This window comes from Rhinopithecus bieti, unplaced genomic scaffold, assembly GCF_001698545.2.
Source record: "Rhinopithecus bieti isolate Rb0 unplaced genomic scaffold, ASM169854v2 scaffold_9978, whole genome shotgun sequence".
Classification (NCBI taxonomy): domain Eukaryota; kingdom Metazoa; phylum Chordata; class Mammalia; order Primates; family Cercopithecidae; genus Rhinopithecus; species Rhinopithecus bieti.
The window spans coordinates 374,618-396,200 of NW_016806220.1; the positions used below are offsets into that span (position 1 = coordinate 374,618).

The following is a 21,583-nucleotide window of genomic DNA, read 5'->3' on the forward strand; positions in this document are numbered from 1 at the left end:
TGATGTTCATCAGGGATATTGGTCTAAAATTCTCTTTTTTTGTTGTGTCTCTGCCAGGCTTTGGTATCAGGATGATGTTGGCCTCATAAAATGAGTTAGGGAGGATTCCCTCTTTTTCTATTGATTGGAATAGTTTCAGAAGGAATGGTACCAGCTCCTCCTTGTACCTCTGGTAGAATTCAGCTGTGAATCCATCTGGTCCTGGACTTTTTTTGGTGGGTAGGCTATTAATTGTTGCTTCAATTTCATAGCCTGCTATTGGTCTATTCAGGGATTCCACTTCTTCCTGGTTTAGTCTTGGGAGAGTGTAAGTGTCCAGGAAATTATCCATTTCTTCTAGATTTTCTAGTTGATTTGCGTAAAGGCGTTTATAGTATTCTCTGATGGTTGTTTGTATTTCTGTGGGGTCGGTGGTGATATACCCTTTATCATTTTTTAAATTGACAGACCGCTAGCAAGACTAATAAAGAAGAAAAGAGAGAGGAATCAAATAGAAGAAATATTTATTGAGAATCTACTGTGTGCCAGGTGGAGTGATAAGCATTAGTGATAGAAAGATATATAAGACACAGTCTTAGTTCCAGGTAACTGAGAGTTCACTTGAGACCTGGCCATTAAAAACAAATCTCAGAAATATAACAAACCATCCATGTACAAAAATTTTCAAAAACATTAATAAAGTATAGCTAACTTTTATGGAGCACTTACATGATCTCATTTAATTCCCACAACTACTACATGGGGTAGGAATAACTGAGGCTTAGTGAGGCTAAATACCTTGTCCAAAGTTGCACACCTAGAAAGTCATAGAAACTGCAGTTTAGACTTGGGCAACCTAATTTTGGAGCACCCATCCTTCTGAGAATGAGAGAAGCTGCTGTTGCTAATGTCTTGATAACAACACCAAGATGAATTAAAACACTAAGGGAATAAAATAATTAATTATGAGGAAAGCACAGGCAAACTAGGAAGATTTTGAGCAATGAGTCATATACACTTAACCCACAAAGAGAAATTACAAGCTATTTATGGGAGGATGCATTATTCAGAAGCAAATGGGAAGTTACTGGAAGAGTCATTGGCACTGACACAGGTAGAAAGCTGTTTTCCTGCATTTAAAAGCTCTTCTATACAATGCTAGCCACTAACTATTCTAAAGAAAGGCATCAGGCAGCCTTAGTGTACTCTAAGCTCTATGCCATTAGAGACATAACAAGTTCTTTCTGGTGACAGTCACAGAAGGCAGAAAAGAACATAGTCCATGCCTGATCTGTCATTGGCCAAAGAGAGAGAAAAAGAGCTTCTCTCTCACAGATTCATTTTGAGAACCCAATGAGAAGGGCTTTGACTGGTGGCCTAGGGAACTATGATTGCCTCAACCTGCGTCATGACCCATTCTGTGACCAGGAAGGTGGAGGTGTTACCGGAGAAAGGGGATATAGAGGATGCCAGGCTGACCAAGAGTAGCCTCCATGGGTATCAAAGTCATTGATTCACTCAACAAATATGTACTGATAATGCAGGATATACACCAGGACACAGAAATGAGTAAGACAAGTTCTAATGCCAAGGTGCTTACAGTTTAATGTAGAGGGAAAAGATATCAAGTAGTTTACAATTTAGGTGAGAAGACACAATTATTGCACAAATAAAGCAATGGTGAACGATTCTACATGCTATATAATTAAGTGGTAAATTGCATGGTAGAGAACACAAGTGATGTGGTTGTTCTAAGAAGTGATGTAGTTGTTCTAAGAAGAGGAAAATCAATACAGTAGTAATGAACTTGAATTTGGATTTAAGGAATGAGTAGGGTTTGTCTGGAAGAGAACAGAGGAAGGAATTCAGAGGGAAGAAGAGGGAATTCAGAGGAAAAGACTGCTATGAGTACAGGGATGGAGATAGAAAGGTCAGTGAAGAGACAGGAGTGGACACAGTGAGAGCTCACGAATCACACGGCTAAGGCTGGTTGCCTTCCCTCCCCTGCCAGAACAATGTCAGTGGCTGCATGATGGTGGAAGGATCTACATGTGTCAGAATCTGACAGGAACCACACCCTTAGTTACCAACCCTCCCTCCTACCTAATTAGAGGGAGATGAGATAGGAGGGGGAGGAAGAGTGAAGTCATCCGCATGGGACCAGAAAGAGATCGACGGTATCAGAACAGTGGCCACTTCCATGTGTGCACAACCATGGAAAAGGCCAGTACAGCCCAAAAGGACTGAAGGAAGGTGAACTGTAACTTTAGTGTTGGATGAATTAAAACTGGTCCAAAAACCTTTGAACTCCATAATTTAGAGATCTCTACTTGACTTCGTGACTAAAATATTTTCATACATTTCCACTGCCTTAGAATGAAATACAAATGTTTTAGCATGGCAGAGATGGTCATTTTCATCTAATCCTTGCCTACCTTTAACCCTCACTCCCACCTCTGCCTGACAGGCTCTGGTGTAGGGAATCATGGGCATTTCTCATGGGCACATCTTGCTTTTCATATCTCTGGGTCTCCTTTTTGAGTGGCCCTTTTCCTCTTTCTCTGCTTAGCCAATTCCTACTTGTCTTCCAAGACAGTGGTCCCCAGACTTTTTGACATGATGGGCTGGTTTCATGGAAGACAATTTTTCCACAGATGGGGGGTGGAATGGTTTTGGGATGAAACTGTTCCACCTCTGATCATCAGGGATTAATCAGATTATCATATAAGAAGCACACAATCTAGATCCCTCACGTGCACAGTTCACAATAGGATTTGCTCTCCTATAAGAATCTAATGTCACAGCTGATCTGACAGGAGGTGGAGCTCAGGCAGTAATGCTCACTTGCCACCACCCTTCCCTCCCCTCCTGCTGTGTGACCCGGTTCCTAACGGGCCACAGATGGTACCAGTTCATGGCCTGGGTGTTGGAGACCCCTGCTCTAAGACACAGTTTGAATATTTCTTCTTCTAGGAAGTGTAGGATTGTGGGTAACTTAGATTTACTTATTTGTGCTTATTTGCAGTTTTAATTTGTAATAAACATGAATATTTTTTAGTACGTAAGTATCAAGGAAAATGTCATTAAGGTAAACAGAGTGACTGGAACAAGGGGAAAGACCACTATGTAGGACCACTCCACACTTTCTCTCCAAAGAAATCCTAGGAGGTAATTCAAAAATAAAAGTCTGGCCAGGTGTGGTGGCTCACGCCTGTAATCCCAGCCCTTTGGGAGGCCAAGGCGGGTGGATCACCTGAGGTCAGTTCGAGACCAGCCTGGCCAACATGGTGAAAGAAAGTCAAAACTAGGAGACTTTTTTTTTCCCCCATGGGGTTAGCAAAGATAACAAAAACAAACAAGGATAATTCCTAGTAGGAAAGTCTTATTTACTATTGGTGGAAGTGTGAATTGGTATGATCTTTTTGGAGAGTTTTTTTTGGCAATAACTGTCAAAAATGCATATATTGTTTTACCTCCTAGTAACTTTATTTCTAGAAATTCATTCCACAGAAAACATCCTCACAAATGCACAGTTATACACATAAACAGGAAAGGCTACATAATTTGTGGGCTCAGAGCAAAATGAAAATGCAGAGCCCTTTGTTCAAAAAGCAGGAAAAAAGTGCCATCGACAATACTAAAATATAAAACTTTTTCCTTTTCCTTTTTCCGATGATCTCTTTCTTAAGACATCATGGTGTGTGTGTATGTGTGTGTGCGTGTTGTTTTTTAATTGTGGTAAGAACACCATGCATGAAATCTACCCTTTTAACACATTTTTACATGTACGGTAGTACAGTATTGTTAATTCTAGGTATAATGTTGTATAGCAGATATCTAGAACTTATTCATCCTTTTCATCATGACATGGTTTTTAAAAGTTTGCTGCCGGGTATGGTGGCTCACGCCTGCAATCCCAGCACTTTGGGAGGCCGAGGCGGGCGGATCATGAGGTCAGGAGATCGAGACCATCCTGCCTAACACAGTGAAACCTTACTAAAAACACACAAAAAATTAGCCGGGCCTGATGGCAGGCGCCTGTAATCCCAGCTACTAGGGAGGCTGAGGCAAGAGAATGGTGTAAACTCAGGAGGCAGAGCTTGCAGTGAGCCGAGATAATGCCACTGCACTCCAGCCTGGGTGACAGAGTGAGACTCCATTTAAAAAAAAAAAAAAAACAAGTTTGCTATTAATATCACACTTCCTCAGCTGGCACCAGATACTTTCCAAGCAAGTGCAGACCCTCACAAGTGTCTGGGCAACTCAACACAAAAGGAAAGTGTGCTGGACCTTGACCCAGGTGTCCAGGCCTCTGCCCAGCAGGGGGAACAGAGGCCAGCAGTGGTCACTGGATGGCTGGTAAGTTGGCAAATGAGTGAGGTGTCCACTATGGAGTGGTGGGAAGGAAGCAGGAGGCAGGGCATGTGTGAGCCAAGGCTCAAAGCTCCTGGTGTATGCTCCATTGTTCCATCAAACTGCACAAATTCAAAGATAAAATTATTAAGAATTTTAAGACAGAAGCTACAGGACATCAAATCTCAAGCATGGGGGTCTTTCTGTACTTAGGAGCCTATGTGACTCCCCTGGTCATTAGCCCATGAAGCCAGCCCTGCATATGAGTCTGTTCATACAGCACTATTTATAATAGCAAAATATAATAAACCAATTGTTTACATTAGTGATTAAACAAATAAATTATGGTAAAATGACACAATAAAAAACCAGGTAGCCATTAAAAAAATGAGTCTGATCTATAAACACTGACACAGCTGTCCAACACACATGAACAAAGAAGGTTTCAGTAAATTAATTGTGTATGTGCATGTATGTATCTATAAAATATTAAGGGTGTTAATTAAAATATTGTGTGTGTGTGTGTGTATATGTATATATATAGATATAAAAATGTTAGAAGGGCTAGCCCAATCCCCTCAAAGTGATTAGGGGAGAAAGGAATTTTTACTTTTTATACCCATAAAATTTTAGTTTTCATTATTAGGATATATTGTTTCTGAAATAAAATGATTATTAAAAAATTCAACTCCAACATCTAGAAACATCTGTCTGAACCTCAATGAAATCTACTGGCTTCATTTACCATTTAACAACACAAAAAGACCATGGAAAATAATCTTTCTGACTTGTAAAAGACTGCTCATTAAAATTCTTACCATTCTTTTTACTTTGTTAAAAAAATTCTTACCATCATTGCTGGGATCCTCAACAGGAGACACTGAGTCCACATGCTCTAGGATTCCCTTTGTGACCTCAACGACCTGAAGCCTCCTGACTCTGGCTAGGTCTGTATCTTTCAACCCTTCCTCCAATTGTTTGACCACCTCTTTTCCAGGCTGAGAAGTCAGAATAGTAATCTGAAAATAAATCCAAGAATCAATGTGTCTATTCTCCCTGATGTACTGAGTGAGGAACATAACAGTTCCTACCTGGAGGATAAATACAGCATAAGTCTGTGGTGGTGGCTATTGTGTTTGATGCAAAAAGGATTTGGTTGTAACTTAAAATCAAATTTTATCTGACAGATTCTTGTGGGACAGGTTATCACAAGACCTTTCCAATCAGGCTGAGCTGACCCCAGAAAGTGACTGGTGAAACCATATTTGTGTTTTAGTCTTTTAAGACTGCTTGAGCCACTAGGAGCCTCTCATGGCTCAAAACACTTAGATTTTACAAGGTGATGAAATAAGATTCTTAAATTTTACACACTAAATGTATACCAAATATTAGAGAGCCTATATGCTCCTTTCTCTTAGTGATGCCTCCATCTCACATTCTCAGACTGATTTATCTCCTTGCTGGATCCACTCGAGCTATTTCTTTTGCTCTTTTGACTCTAAAATGTACTTATCCTTGACCAATATATCTCACTTAAAGGAATATTCAGGTGTCTGTATACAATTTGAATGTTTTATTCTATCTGAATGAACACAGTATATATATACAGTCCCACTCTGTTTCCCAGGTTGGAGTGCGATGGCGCAATCTTGGCTCACTGCAACCTCCGCCTTCCAGGGTCAAGTGATTCTCCTGCCTCAGCCTCCAGGGTAGCTGAGATTACAGGCACGTGCCACCACACCCGGGTAATTTTTTATTTATTTTTAGTAGAGACAGGGTTTCACCATGTTGGTCAGGCTGGTCTCAAACTCCTGACCTCGTGATCCGCCCGCCTTGGCCTCCCAAAGTACTGGGATTACAGGCGTGAGCCACCATGACTGGCCACTCTATATTATTATTAGCAGTTTCCTCTTGAACTTTTAAACTCTGGAAGGTAATCATTAAACGTATGCAATTCTCATTTGTAGTTAGACGTTTTTGATCCATGAAGAGGGATGTAGATTAAAGCACTATTACTATTATTTTAAAAGACTTTATTTTTTTGAGAAGTTTTAGGTACACAGCAAAACTGAAAGGAAGGTACAGAGATAGCCCATATACCCCTTGTCCCACATATACATGGCTTCCCTCATTATCAGTATCTTCCACCAAAGTCGTTGCAATTGCTGAACCTATACTGACACATCGTAATTACCCAAAGTCCACAGATTACATTAGGGTTGACTCTTGGTGTAGTACATTCTATGAGTCTAGACAAATGCATAATGACATGTACCCATCAGTATAATAAATATCATATTGAGCCTTTTCACCACCCTAAGAATCCTCTCTGCTCTGTCTATTCATCCCTTCTTCTCCTCAACCCCTGGCAACATTGATCTTTTTACTATTGCCATAGTTTTGCCTTTTCCAGAATGTCATATAGTTGGGGATATATATGCAGCCTTTTCAGACTGGCTTCTTTCACTTAGTAATATGCATTTAAGGTCCCTTCATATCTTTTTGTGGCTTGATAGCTCATTTATTTTTAGTGCTGAATAATATTCCATTGTCTGGATGAATCATAGTTTATTTATCCATTCATCTACTGAAGGATATCTTGGTTGCTTCCAAGTTTTGGCAATTACGCATAAAGCTGCCATAAATACCCATATGCAGGTTTTTGTGTGGACAGGTTTTCAACTCCTTTGGGTAAATGCCAAGAAGCATGATTTCTGGATTATATGGTAAATATATGTTTAGTTTTGTAAGAAACCATCAAACTGTCTTTCAAAGTGGCTGTGCCATTCTACATTCCCATCAGCAATGAATGAGAGTTCCTGTTGCTCCACATCCTCACCAGCATTTGGTGTTGTCAGTGTTCTGGAATTTAGCCATTTTAATAGGTATGTGGTGGTATTTCATTGTTGTTTTAATTTGCATTTCCCTGATGACACATGATGTGGAGCATCTTTTCATGTTTGTTTACCATTTGTGTACTTTCTTTGGTGAGGTGTCTGATAAGGTCTTTGGTCCATTTTTAAAAATTTTATTTTGTTTTTAATTGACACATAATAATTGTATACATTTACGGGTACAATGTGATGTTTTGACACATGTATACATTGTATAATGATCAAATCAGGATAATTAGCATATCTATCACTTCAAACACTTCTCATTCATTTGTGATGAGAACATTCAAAATCCTCTCTGCTAACTATTTTGAAATACACATTATTGTTAACTATAGTCATGCTATTGTGCAACAGAACACCAGAACTTATTCCTCCTATCTAATTGTAACTTTGCACCATTGGCCAACCTCTCCTCATCCACCCTTTCCACCCTTTCTCCCTACTCTCCTCAGCCTCTGATAACCGCTATTCAACTCTCTACTTCTATGAGATCAATGTTTTTAGATTCCACAAATGAGTGAGATTATGCAGTACTTGTCCTTCTGTGCCTGGCTTATTTGACTTAATATAATGTTCTCTAGACTCATCCATGTTGTCACAAACAACAGGCTTTTATTCTTTTTTATGAAGGAATGGTATTCCACTGTGTAGAAATACTACATTTTAAAAATCCATTTATCTATTGACAGACACTCAGGTTGATTCCATATCTTGGCTATTGTGCACAGTGCTGCAATAAACCTAGGAGTGAAGATATCTCTCCAACACACTGATTTCATTTCCTTTGGATATATACCCAGTAGTAGGATTGTTGGATTATATGGTAGTTCTGTTTTTAATTTTTTGAGGAACCTTCATATTGTTCTCCATAGTGGCTGTACTAATTTGCATTCTTACCAACAATGTAAGGAGGGTCCCCCTTCTCCACCTCCTCACCAATATTTGTTATTTTTAAAATCTTTTTTATAGTAGCCATTATAACTGGGGTGAAGTAATATTTTATTGTGGGTTTGATTTGCATTTCTCTGATTAGTGATGTTGAGCATTTTTTCACCTACCTGTGGCCATTTGTATGTCTTCTTTTGAGAAGTGTTTATTCAGCTCTTTCAAATTATTCATTTTTTCCCTATTGAGTTGTTTGAGTTCCTTATATATTCTGGATATGAATCCCTTGTCAGATGCATAGTTTACAAATATTTTCTTCCATTCTGTAGGCTCTCACTTCACTCTATTTTTTTTTTTTTTTTTGAGACAGGGTCTCACTCTGTTGCCCAGGTTGGAGTGCAGTGGTGCGATCATGGCTCACTGCAGCCTTGACCTCCTAGGCTCAATTGATCCTCCTGCCTCAGCTTCCCATGTAGCTGAGACCACAGATGCATGCCACCATGCCTGGCTAATTTTTGTATTTTTTTTTTGTAGAGATGGGGGTCTCACCATGTTGACCAGGCTGGTCTGGAACACCTAGACTCAAGTGATCCTGCTGCCTTGACCTTTCAAAGTGCTGGAATTACAGGTGTGAGCCACTGCACCTGGCCCACTTCATTTTTTTGATTGTTTCCTTTGGTGTGCAAAAGCTTTTTGGTTTGATAAAATTCCATTTGTCTATTTTTGCTTTTGTTGCCTGTGCTTTTGAGGTCTTATTAAAAAAAAAAACTTGGCGGGCGCGGTGGCTCAAGCCTGTAATCCCAGCACTTTGGGAGGCCGAGACGGGCGGATCACGAGGTCAGGAGATCGAGACCATCCTGGCTAACACGGTGAAACCCCGTCTCTACTAAAAACTACAAAAAAAAAAAAAAACTAGCCGGGCGACGTGGCGGCGCCTGTAGTCCCAGCTACTCGGGAGGCTGAGACAGGAGAATGGCCTGAACCCGGGAGGCGGAGCTTGCAGTGAGCTGAGATCCAGCCACAGCACTCCAGCCTGGGTGACAGAGCAAGACTCCGTCTCAAAAAAAAAAAAAAAAAAAAAAAAAAAAACACAAAACTTGCCCAGACCAATGTCATGAATTGTTTCCCTTATTTTAAGTCAGGGTCTTGCTCTGTTGCCCAGGCTGGAATGCAGTGGTATGATCATAGCTCTCTGTAATCTTGAACTCCTGGGCTCAAGGGATCCTCTTGCCTTAGCCTCCTGGGTAGTTGGAACTACAGGCATACACCACCACTCTAAGCTAGTTTTTCCAAAAAGTTTTTTTTTTGTAGTGGCAGGGTCTCACTATGTTGTCCAGGCTAGTCTTGAACTCCTGACCTCAAGTGATCCTCTTATTTCAGCTCCCAAAGTCTTGGGATTACAGGCATGATCTACTGCACCTGGTACTTGTTCCAGATTTTAGAGGAAAAGCTTTCACCTTTTCCTCATTCAGTATGAGTTAGCTGTGGGTTTGTCATATATGGTCTTCATTGTGTTGAGATACACTCTTTCTGTACCTATTTTGTTGAGAGTTTTTATCATGAAGTGATGTTGAATTTTATTGAATGCTTTTTCTGCATCCATGAAGATGATCATATGGTTTATGTCTTTCATTCTGTTAATGTGATGTGTCATGTTTATCGATTTGCATATGGTGAACCATCCTTGCATCCCTGGGACAAATCCCTCTTGATTATGCTAAATGATCTTTTTGATGTGCTATTGGATTTGGTTTGCAAATATTTTAAGGGTTTTTGCATCTATGTTCATCAGAGATATTGGCCTATTCTTTTTTTTTTTTTTTTTGTGAGACGGAGTCTCGCTCTGTCGCCCAGGCTGGAGTGCAGTGGCCGGATCTCAGCTCACCGCAAGCTCCACCTCCCGGGTTTATGCCATTCTCCTGCCTCAGCCTCCCGAGTAGCTGGGACTACAGGCACCCGCCACCTCACCTGGCTAGTTTTTGTATTTTTTTTTTTAGTAGAGATGGGGTTTCACCGTGTTAGCCAGGATGGTCTCGATCTCCTGACCTTGTGATCCGCCCGTCTCGGCCTCCCAAAGTGCTGGGATTACAGGCTTGAGCCACCGCGCCTGGCCGGCCTATAGTTTTCTTTTTTATTGTGCCCTTGTCTGGTTTTGGTATCAGGGTAATGCAGGCCTTGTAGAATGAGTCTGGAAGAGTTCTCTCCACTTCAAGTTTGTAGAGTAGTTGAGAAAAATTGGTATTAGTTCTTCTTTAAATGTTTGGTAGAATTCAGCAGTGAATCTATGAGGTCTGGGGCTTTTCTTCAATGGAAAACTTTTATTACTGATTCAATCTCATTACTCGCTGTTGGTCTGTTTAGGCTTTCTATTTTTTCATGATTCAGTCTTAGCAGATTGTATATATACAGGAATTTATCCATTTCTTTTAAGTTTTCCAATTTGTTGGCATATAGTTCTTCATAATAGTTTATAATAATCCTTTGTATTTTGTGGTATCAGTTGTAATGTCTCCTTTTTAATCTCTGATTTATTTGAATCATCACTCTTGTTTTCTTAGTCTAGCTAAAACTTTGTGATTTTGTTTATCCTTTCAAAAAAACAGTTCTTTTTAGTTCAAGACCAGCCTGACCAACATGGAGAAACCCCATCTCTACTAAAAATACAAAATTAGCCAGATGTGGTGGCACATGCCTATAATCCCAGCTATTAGGGAGGCTGAGGCAGGAGAATTGCTTGAACCCGGGAGGTGAAGGGTGCAGTGAGCCGAGATGGCGCCATTGCACTCCAGCCTGGGCAACAAGAGTGAAACTTCATCTCAAAACAAACAAACAAAACAAACAAAAAACAGACAAAAAACTAGTTCTTTTTTAATTGAACTTTTATATGTGTGTGTGTGTGTGTGTGTGTGTGTGTGTTTGTTTTTGTTTTTGTTTTTTAAAGAGACAAGGTCTTGCTCTGTCACCCCAGTGGTATAATCATAGCTCACTGCAGCCTCAAACTCCTGGGCTCAAGTAATCTTCCCACCTCAGCCTCCCAAGTAGCTAGTACTACAGGTGTAGGTGTGTGCACCATACCTGGGTAATTTAAAAGTTTTTTTTGTAGAGATGGGATCTCACTATGTTGCCCAGGCCTGTCTCCAACGCCTGGCCTCAAGCGATCCTCCTGCCTTAGCCTCCCAAAGCGTTGTACTATTTTTTTTAGCCTCTATTTCTTTTATTTTTATTCTGATCATTACTATTTTTTCCTTCTATTAATTTTGGGTTTAGTTTATTCTTGCTCTTCTAGTTCCTTGAGGTGCAATGTTAGGTTGTTTATTTGAGATCTTTCTTCTTTTTTGATGTAGGCATTTATTGCTATAAACTTCCCTCTTTTGCTGTATCTCATAGGTTTTGGCATATTGCGTATTCATTTTCATTTGACTCAAGAAGATTTTAAACTTCATTTTTAATTTCTCCATTGACCCATTGGTTGTTCAGGAGCATGTGGTTTAATGGTGTTCTCTGAGCTTCCTGGATCTGTGGTTTGGTATCTGACTTTAAGAAATTCTCAGTCATTATTGTTCAAATGTTTCTTCTGTTTCTTTCTTTGTTTTCCTTCTGGTATTCCTGTTACATGTAAGTCATACCTTTTGTAGTTGCCCCACAGTTCCTGAATATTCTATTCTGTTTTTTTTTTTTTCCAGCCTTTTTTCTCTTTGCTTTTTCAGATTTGAAAGTTTCTATTGATACATCCTCAAGCTCAAAGATTCTTTCTTCAGCCATAAGTCTACGAATAAGTTCATCAAAGACATTCTTCACATCTATTACAGTGTTTTTGATCTCTAGCACCTTTTTTGATTCTTTCTTAGGATTTCCATCTTTCTGTTTACATTGCCCATATGTTCTTTCATTCTGTCTACTTTATCCATTAGAGCCTTAGCATATTAATCATAGTTGCTTTAAATTCTGCGGTCTGAGAATTCCAGTGTCTCTGCCATGTCTAGTTCTGATGCTTGCTCTGTCTCTTCAAACTGTGTTTTTTGTCTTTTAGTATGCTTTTTATAGTTGTACATGATGTTCCAGTCTAAAGGAGCTGCTATAAGCAGGCCTTTAGTAATGTGTGGTAAGGGATAGAGGGAGGGGAAGTATGATTAGGTCTCAGTCTTTTAGTGAACCTATGCCTCTGGACTGTGAACTTTACAAGTGTCCCTCAGTTTTTTCTCTCCCTACTTAGGTGGGACAGGATGGGTAGAGTGGGCTGAAGGTGAGTATTTCCTTTCTGCTACATTGAAGGACACAGCTGGGTGTAGTTTGGTATTTCCCTTCTTCCAGGTCATTTAGACTCTGATAAAATCCCAGGAGGTTAGGGGTTAGGTTCTGTTTAACTAGTTTCTCCTGAGTAACTACCTGTTAGGGTAGTTTCTTTATACCTGTTAAGAACAGAGTGCTCTGGTATATTTCAAAATGGTTCATTTTTCCCTCTCCCTGTCAGAGGCATGAGGGAATTTTCCCCTCATGTTCACTATGAGAACTTGGTTGAGCTCCTGGAGGTAAAACTCACAAAAGCGTGGAGTGGTAGGATCATAGTTCAGTGCAACTTTGAACTCCTGGGCTCAAGCCATCTTCCTGCTCCAGCCTCTCAAGTAGCTAGGACTATAGGTGCACACCACCAAGTCTGGCTAATCTTTATTTCTTGTGGAGATGGAGTCTTGCTAAGTTGTCCAGGCTGCTCTTGAACTTCTGGCCTCAAGGTGATCTTCCTGCCTTGGCCTCTCAAAGTGCTGGGATTACAGGTGTGAGCCACAATGCTCATCCTCTCCTAGAATTTGAGACTTGTCCACACCTAGCCTGTAGCAATGTCAATGACAGTTTCCTATTCTAGCACTGGCTCCTGTGGAGGTTTCTATTCCAGTATGTTGTGATTCTCTATATTTGTCTGGTTGTCTCTCCCATTTTGGAGGCAACAGTTTGCCCTGTGACCTCACTTCTCAGGGATCTAAAAAAATATTGTGGATTTTTTAGTTTGTTAAGCTTTTTACTAGTTGTTAGAATGGAGTGGCAACTTCCAAGCTCCTTACATGAAGAAATGGAAACCAGCAATCCCACACGATTATTTTTTGTCCTGTCTGTTTGATCCCTGAGGTTACAAGAGATCAAAACTGTCTTAACTCGCACTTACTCATGTGCCCAATGGAGTATCCAGCCACGCCCTTATTTATATTTTTAAGATTGGCTCAGTCTGGCACTCTTGCATTTGCACACTTGCTAATCCCAAGAAAATTTACTCAATTTGATGCCAAGATTTGATTAAAAACAACTGTAAATTCCTAAGAGCACCAAGGTAAACATAAATACAGCTACCAATGTAGGCAGTTTAACATTTGCTTTACAATTTCCGAAAACCCAGAGGCAGATGGCATATTCAGATTTTATTTTGATTTCAGTTTTTCCTTATAATTCACTTCAGTCTATGTTTTTAGAGCTCTTCTCTATAACTATCTCTACATTAAGAACTGTACAGGTTATAGGAAGAAGAGAAACATGTCCTCTGCCTGTAGTGAGCTGAAAATCTAGCTTTGAATATTACATCCGGAGTGAATCAAAGAGAGAACAACGTAAGGATGATAAACAATGACCTATATGGACTGAAATCAGAACACAGCTTGGAGTCAGTCCTAAAGGCCAGCATCACTTACCTCCAGGGAGGTATAGGTCAGAGCTGCCCTTGTGGTCACATGTGTGCTGTATTGTTTGAATTGCTGGAGCCCATCTTCTACTGCCAGCCGCAGAGAAGCGCCTTGTGATCTGAAACAGCCTTCTCTCTGTAACATGCGGAGCTCTGAAATGCAGGTCTGCAACCTAGGAAAGTTCCCTTTCACTTGCTGCAGAGAAAAATGAATCAAAGACACAAGTCTTTAGGGACCAGGTTTCAGATTAATTGGCAGTCTAAATTTATTATAAATAACTAAATTTATTATAAATAATTCCTCAGCAGTTCCTTCCCTTCCTGAAAATTTGTTTATTTGACCAACATCTACTGAATGCCTACTGTGTTCTAGGCACTGCACCAAAATCTTCCCTACACCAGAGGAAGGAAAATTTGCAGCCATAAAGGTTTTGATTATGTAGAGTTACCAGAAACATGAAAGGAAGGGAAGTGTTTTAACTCATTCACTCACACAAAGGGAAATCCAGTTGTGTGAATGCTTAGTTTTACTTTGGGGTGACCTGCAAACTGCAGGCCAGACAGTGTTTACCATAGACTTTATCTTCATTTCTTAGTCAGTCTAGGCACCAAAAGCTTCTCTATTTAAAAATGATGTTTTCCCAGAAGTGAGAATTTTGATGTGGTTGATCACTTCAGAATTCATACGTCCTATCTGATACACTCTTTAGGATAACTTCAGTAAAGAAGAGATACTTGGGTTAGTCTGCAGTCAGCTTAAGGGGCCAACATGTTAACCTAGACAAGCAACCTTTTGGTTCTCCTCATCTACCTTTATAAGAACTTGCTCTTACGAGTCAACTAATTTAATCTGATACTAGATCAATGTTACTTCTCCTAAGGATATATGCATTTTGATAAATGTGGACTGAAGATTTGTGACATCATTTGAAGGGATTCCATGCATCAATAGTAGGTGGAGGGTGAGGAAGAATTACATTTTGGGACACGGACAGCTTCCTGACCAAAGAGCAGAACTGAGTGATATCTGCAATGCACATAAAATCCATGAGCATGAGCTGTAAACCTGCCAGAATACAAAGATGGCTTAAGTCACCCCCTTCCTGGGCTTAGCTCCACAGTTGCTTACATTCTTCTCTCCCCAAGTCTTTGGGGTGAAAACACAAGAAATTGGATATAATTCTTGCACAAAGAAAACTTGTAATGTAGATAGGAAAATAAGAAAACTGAGAAAGAAATGAGAAGAAATCACACCACAGGTGTAGCCTAGTAGGCTTTAAGCACTTCTTCTCATGTACCCCATAAAAGAATCTGAAAAACAATGTACCCCTTATACATTTTAAGTGAACATCTGTATTTTAAAATTCCAACTTTATAAGTGGTTGCTAAGGATGTAACTTCCAGCATATTTTAAATATCAACATTTAAAAATAAAAATATAATATAACTCTTCAAAACAGTCCAATTGAATCTAAATGCCATGGTGATTTGATACTTACCATTATTCAGTGTTAAAAGTACATGAACAAGCTCTTTTTTCCCCCAAGAGATAGAAATTTAGATTGTTCCTTTTTCTCCTTGAACCCATATTTCCATTTCACTTTCCCTGAGAGTTTTATCATAATGTAAAAGAAATTTTATGCTTGGCAACCTTTTATTGATTATCCCATCATACTTCTCTGCATCAAAAATAGCTATATTTTGCAAGAATTCTAAATTTCCTATGAGCATAAGCTCTAAGGGGCACTCTAGATTGAGTTATTATTAGAATTATCATTCATATACAGTTTATTAAAACAACATGTATATACCAATTTCAAGAAATAATTATTGGCATTAAACATAGCTTTAATTGGAAATGTTCCTCTTGATAATTGGAAATGTTCCTCTTAATGGCATAGACAGGCTGGGATCTTCTTTCAATTAGCTCAGGTTTATGTGAATAAATAAAATAATTACTGCTCAAATGATACAACATTCAGTATCAATTTTTATTCCTATTTTATTTATTTGGTGGCCAAAATGTGTTGAGCTTATTGCATCACTGTAAACAGAGAAAAATCTTGTTTTCTCTTGACCAGATACCCAAAAGGCTATAAAAGAAATGTAACTTAACTCCAATTTGAGAATATGTACTAAAATTTTAAGCCTCACCTTGGTATTTTTAAAAGACTAAATGTGATACCCTATAAGGCATTTCCATGTCATAAATTCATTCTATTACATCTTATATATAAAAATGCTGCACATTGTTCTAATTATGTGTCTGCAGTTGTACTGCAACTATAGGACAGTCACAGAATGATTCACAATGGCTGGAATCTAAGCCTTACTTCTCAGTGATCAGGGCAGTCCAGCCTGGTGATGCCATATAGGGTGTCATTATTAGATGACACCTAGAACCAGCCACAACTTCAGACGGAGCTTGTCTGTGTCTACAATTGTGATGACATATTACTATGGATTTAACAATAAAAATTCCAAACTAACGCAGGAACAGAAAACCAAATACTGCATGTTCTGACTTATAAGTGGGAGCTAAATGATGAGAACACATGGACACATAAAAAGGGACAACACACACTGGGGCCTGTCAGAGGGTGGAGTGTGGGAGGAGGGAGAGGACCAGAAAAAATAACTAATGGGTAGTAGGCTTAATACCTGGGTGATGAAATAATCTGTACAACAAACCCCCATGACACAAGTTAACCTATGTACCTGCACATGCACCCTTGAACTTAAAATAAAAGTTAAAAAAATTCATACCATTTGTTTTACGAGTAGCTGGGGAAAAATAAGCAATTATTCCATTTTATGTCCTTCTCATGTTTTAAAATAAGCAATGTCCTATATTTCTATTACCTAAGGTTCTGAAGTAAAAACATTATAATAAATATACATATCCTTGAAAACTCTTAGCAGTTCTAGTGTTTAATACTCCCACTTCTTTGGCAATGTCGAATCTGCAAACTGACTGCTCAGTCTGGGCACATGTCAACCATGGAGAATGTGCAGGTCCCGTGAATTTCAAATGGTTCTCTGGAGTAAAGCAAGATATTGACCCATATTTTAAAGCTAACAGCAAACATTTAACCACAGGAACCAAGGACTCAAATTCAAAGCTACCGTCTTATTCTGATTAGCCTCTATGATGATATGGCTGGGGGAAATCTAGTAGCAAGTGAAGGTCAGGAGAAGATGTGGTACACGGAAGGCAAGTGGGTAAGCGATATCAAGTGAGAGATGGGTGAAGGAATTCCATGATCACGGATGTAATCAGCAGCCACAGTAACGGACCTGTCTGCCCCGCTCTGCAGAGGCCTCATATGGAGCTCCCACCCCACATGCAGACAGTTAACTCCAGGCCAAGAGTGCTCAGCTTGCAGGGCCATGCTCTCCCACCAGACACTATTTGTACCTGTCAAGTGCCACCAATTTAAACTGAAAATGCAAGTCAGTGAATCCTCTCTGTGTGAAGAAAAAGAAACAGAACAGAAAAATGTTTTTAGCAGGTGAAAATCTAATGCTCTTCAGACTGTAGCAGGGCCTTTGAACACCTTCAGTCACAACAGTAGCTTCTGAGGTGTGGGTGTTGTGGGTCAGAAACAATCCTCGATCCTCAGGCCTCCCCTGCACACCTGTTTCCAGGCACTTCTGTCAAAGTCAGCAACAGTAAGTGTGAAGGGGATTTTATAGTTTATCTTTAACTGTAATTAACAGTTGGATTGCTGTCATGTTGCAAAATGACAAGTGCACTTGACAGATTAGTGTCTTTTCAAAAATCAATTCTTTTTTTTTTTTTTTTTTTTTGAGACGGAGTCTCGCTCTATCGCCCAGGCTGTAGTGCAGTGGCTGGATCTCAGCTCACTGCAAGCTCCGCCTCCCGGGTTTACGCCATTCTCCTGCCTCAGCCTCCCGAGTAGCTGCGACTACAGGCGCCCGCCACCTCGCCCGGCTAGTTTTTTGTATTTTTTAGTAGAGACAGGGTTTACACGGTGTTAGTTAGGATGGTCTCAATCTCCTGACCTCGTGATCCACCCGTCTTGGCCTCCCAAAGTGCTGGTATTACAGGCTTGAGCCACCGCGCCCGGCCTCAAAAATCAATTCTTAGAAACTTCTATATCCTGAAAGTTCACAGATGCAAATGTGCCAAACCCCAAAGAAGTCTTCAAAATGTTTCTGAAAGACAAGGTCCCTGGTTAAGAGCTCAGTGGAAATCTAGCTGTCATTGTTCAGTCTTACAGCTCTTGTCTGAGTAGATTTTCTTGTCTTTGGGGAAAAGCATCATTTCCTCTGCCACTCTTGTGACAATGTCTTCATCTATAGCAGAACCATGGGTCCTCATCTCTGTCTTCATGCATATTTTCACATGTCTGTACTTCACTGGCAGAAAAAATGTAAAGTAATTGATTAAGGTTCTGTTGATCAGTCCATTGCACCACAGACCACTGTGCTTGCTATTGAAGACTATCAGACAGCACAGGTTCCAGGTCCTTCAGCTAAATGTCTTCTCTCTTTCCTATTAAAAGTCAAGAGCTCTCTCAGTTATGAGGTCCCTGCCTGTGTTTCTGGGAAATATGAAGATGGCTTTTTGGTAAAAACCTTTTGGTAGTGATCTAGAAACAGACTGATTGTGTTGATAACCCTGGGGGTGGAATTTATCCATCTTGTCAAATATGAAAACAGCTGGAACATGCACTCATATTACCATGAATCCACTTCTGAAATTGGTCCTAGACCAACCATAAAAGATGAAATAGGATGGGGAGGCTCAAAGGATGCTCTGAGGGAGCAGAGACACTATGCTGCTCTTCATGCTCTAAAAGACTTAAGATCAGAGCTCCCTGGGGAAGAACTCTAGGAAACTGCACACTCACTTCCATTCAGCGGGTAACAGTTTTTTTCAAAACTTTATCTATACAAAGTTGAAATTGGCAGAGAGATAGATGCTAAAATGCAAGAAAGTTTTTTTCTAACTCAAATGACATGTTAAATGTGACTTTTTAAAGGTATAAGAGACACAAGATACATAAATATTTATCATTCACTGTTAACTAATCCATAGTGTTCATCTCACTGTGAACTGAAATCTCAAGTTAATATTACCAGACATACTGAGGAATAAGGAACTAGATTAAGACTTGCACAGTGCCCAAGACCAATGCCTTGTACTGATGGAATGAATGAAGGAGTTGACCTAGGTGACATTTCATGAAAAGCATTTGTTCTGACACATTCTTGGAACAAACAAAAAGACACCCAAGCGACAAGCTCTCAACCTCATAATGTAAAAGGTGATCAGGAAACTCCCCAGATACATCCTTATTTATTTTACTATATTTCTAGAGATTTATGGAAAACGTGAAAATAAGAAAATTATTCCTGATTTTGGCAGTCTTCTCTATCTTACAGTTTGTGTGGCAAATACTCACTTTTACTTCTTTGTTAAGTTTCTGTTTCTTATTTCAGTCCCCACCTAATAGTGGGAATATTAACCTTGATAAGGACGACATTCATTTAAATGAGAATGAACCCTCCTAGATAACGTAATATAAATTAAATGTGTAAAGAATATCTGAAAAGGAGAAACAGTGTCAATGTTCAGTTCTTTGAGGTTGTCTTTGAAGAAAGCAATGCCAAGGACTCGAAAGATGAGAGGATCAAAGAGAATAAAAGGAGTTTAGGAGAAAAAAATTCCTCTAATCTACATTGCAACATGCAGAGGCAAGGCTGAGGCTGCATCATAAGTGGAGAGCATTAAATGACTCCATGCCCAAACAACCTGCTGAAGAGTGCTCCACCTAACACCAAGTGCTCTGCTGGGAATGTTGAGTGCATTCATTCATTGCAGAATGTGACTACCATGTAAACTGGGAGTTGAGAAATTTGGGTTCAAGTGTGCCTTAACTCAATGGAGCCTGGGGCTATTGCAATGCAAAGAAAAGAGAAGCAGAGGCCAGAGTTAGTGCAGTTTGCCCAGACCAGTCCAAATGGCCTGTGAACAAGATAATACTGGGTTCTCCTGCCTGGTACAGTTTTATCTTTTGCTCATGAGGGAAGTACAGAGTTGGTACAAATAGGTGGACAGTTACTCTTCAGGCCTTTTGAGTTAAGATGTTCAGCCACAATTTGGCTGACAAAATTCTTGCTTATACCAGCTCAGCCATGTAAGGAAAGAACTAGTGGTTTCTAGGGATTTCTGTTGCTTCTGAAGCCAGTCAGTGCCTTGAGAATCACTTCCGTGGCAACATGCTGTCCAGTCAGCTTCTCCTTCAAAGTCAGCCTTGAGGGTTCTAGAAGCCAGCTCCAGAATAGAGAAACACACCCTAAAAATGCAAAAGAAAGGCCGGGCCCAGTGGCTTACGCCTGTAATCCCAGCACTTTGGGAAGCCGAGGTGGGCGGATCACGAGGTCAGCAGATCGAGACCATCCTGGCTAACATGCTGAAAACCCGTCTCTACTAAAAATGCAAAAAAAAAAAAAAAAAAAAAAATTAGCCAGGCGTAGTGGTGGGTGCCTGTAGTCCCAGCTATTCCAGAGGCTGAGGCAGGAGAACGGCGTGAACCCGGGAGGTGGAGGTTGCAGTGAGCAGAGATGGCGCCACTGCCCTCCAGTCTGGGTGACAGAGCAAGGCTCCGTCAAAAAAAAAAAAAAAAAAAGGCACCAGAAAAGCAGCACTTTCCCAGCTGGCAAAGTGAGAGGCACAGATTAACAAGTGATCCAGCAGAGCCTCTGTGCAATATGGCAGCCACTAGCCACCTGTGGGTATTATCTGAGACGTGGCTACTCCAATCGAAGGTTTGTTGTCCATGTAAAATACATACAAGGCTTTGAAGAGTAGCAAAAAATATAATATTGGCCGTGCGCAGTGGCTCATGCCTGTAATCCCAGCACTTTGGGAGGCCAAGGCGGGTGGATCATGAGGTCGGGAGATCGAGACCACAGCCTGGCTAACATGGTGAAACCCCGTCTCTACTAAAAATAACAACAACAACAATAATTAGCCAGGTATGGTGGCAGGCGCCTGTAGTCCCAGCTCCTCCAGAGGCTGAAGCAGGAGAATGGTCTGAAGCTGGGAGGCGGAGCTTGCAGTGAGCCGAGACCACGCCACTGCACTCCAGCCTGGGAGATAGAGCGAGACTCCGTCTCAAAAAAAAAAAAGAGATAATATTGGCTGGGGGTGGTGGCTCAAGCCTGTAATCCTGGCACTTTGGGAGGCAGAGGTGGGTGGATCATTTGAGGTCAGGAGTTCGAGACCAGCCTGGCCAACATGGTGAAACCCCACCTCTACTAAAAAAAAAGAAATACAAAAATTAGCCAGGTGTGGTTGTGCACACCTGTAATCCCAGGTACTCAGGAGACTGAGGCATGAGAATCACTTAGATCTGGGAGGCGGAGAATGCAGTGAGTTGAGATCATGCCACTGCACTCCAGCCTGGGCCACGGAGTGGGACTCCATCTCAAACTAATAATTAAAAAAGATAATATTGGGGGTACGCCCAACATGGCCGAATAGGAACAGCTTCAGCCTCCAGTTCCCAGCGTGAGCGACACAGAAGATGGGTGATTTCTGCATTTTCAACTGAGGTACCGGGTTCATCTCACTGGGGAGTGCCAGACAATCAGTGCTGGTCAGCTGGTGCAGCCCGACCAGCGAGAGTTGAAGCAGGGTGAGGCATCGCCTCACCTGGGAAGCGCAAGGGGGAAGGGAATCCCTTTTCCTTGCCAAGGGAAACTGAGACACACAACACCTGGAAAATTGGGTAACTACCACCCTAATACTGCGCTTTACCAAGGGTCTTAG

The 21,583-nt window shown here is 40.6% G+C and overlaps 1 protein-coding gene and 1 pseudogene across 1 annotated transcript in view; both read right to left on the reverse strand.

Annotated features, from left to right (window-relative positions):
- M1AP (meiosis 1 associated protein) overlaps positions 1-21,583 on the reverse strand; it is a 91,648-nt gene that overhangs the window by 48,923 nt on the left and 21,142 nt on the right. The window contains exons 2-3 of the mRNA XM_017875280.1: positions 13,790-13,975; positions 5,183-5,351 (exon numbers count right to left, since the gene is read on the reverse strand). Of these exons, the coding sequence (XP_017730769.1) occupies positions 5,183-5,351; positions 13,790-13,975 (355 nt within the window). The remainder of the gene's footprint in view (positions 1-5,182; positions 5,352-13,789; positions 13,976-21,583) is intronic.
- Positions 17,987-21,583, reverse strand: part of LOC108531694 (torsin-1B-like) — a 10,305-nt pseudogene continuing 6,708 nt past the window's right edge.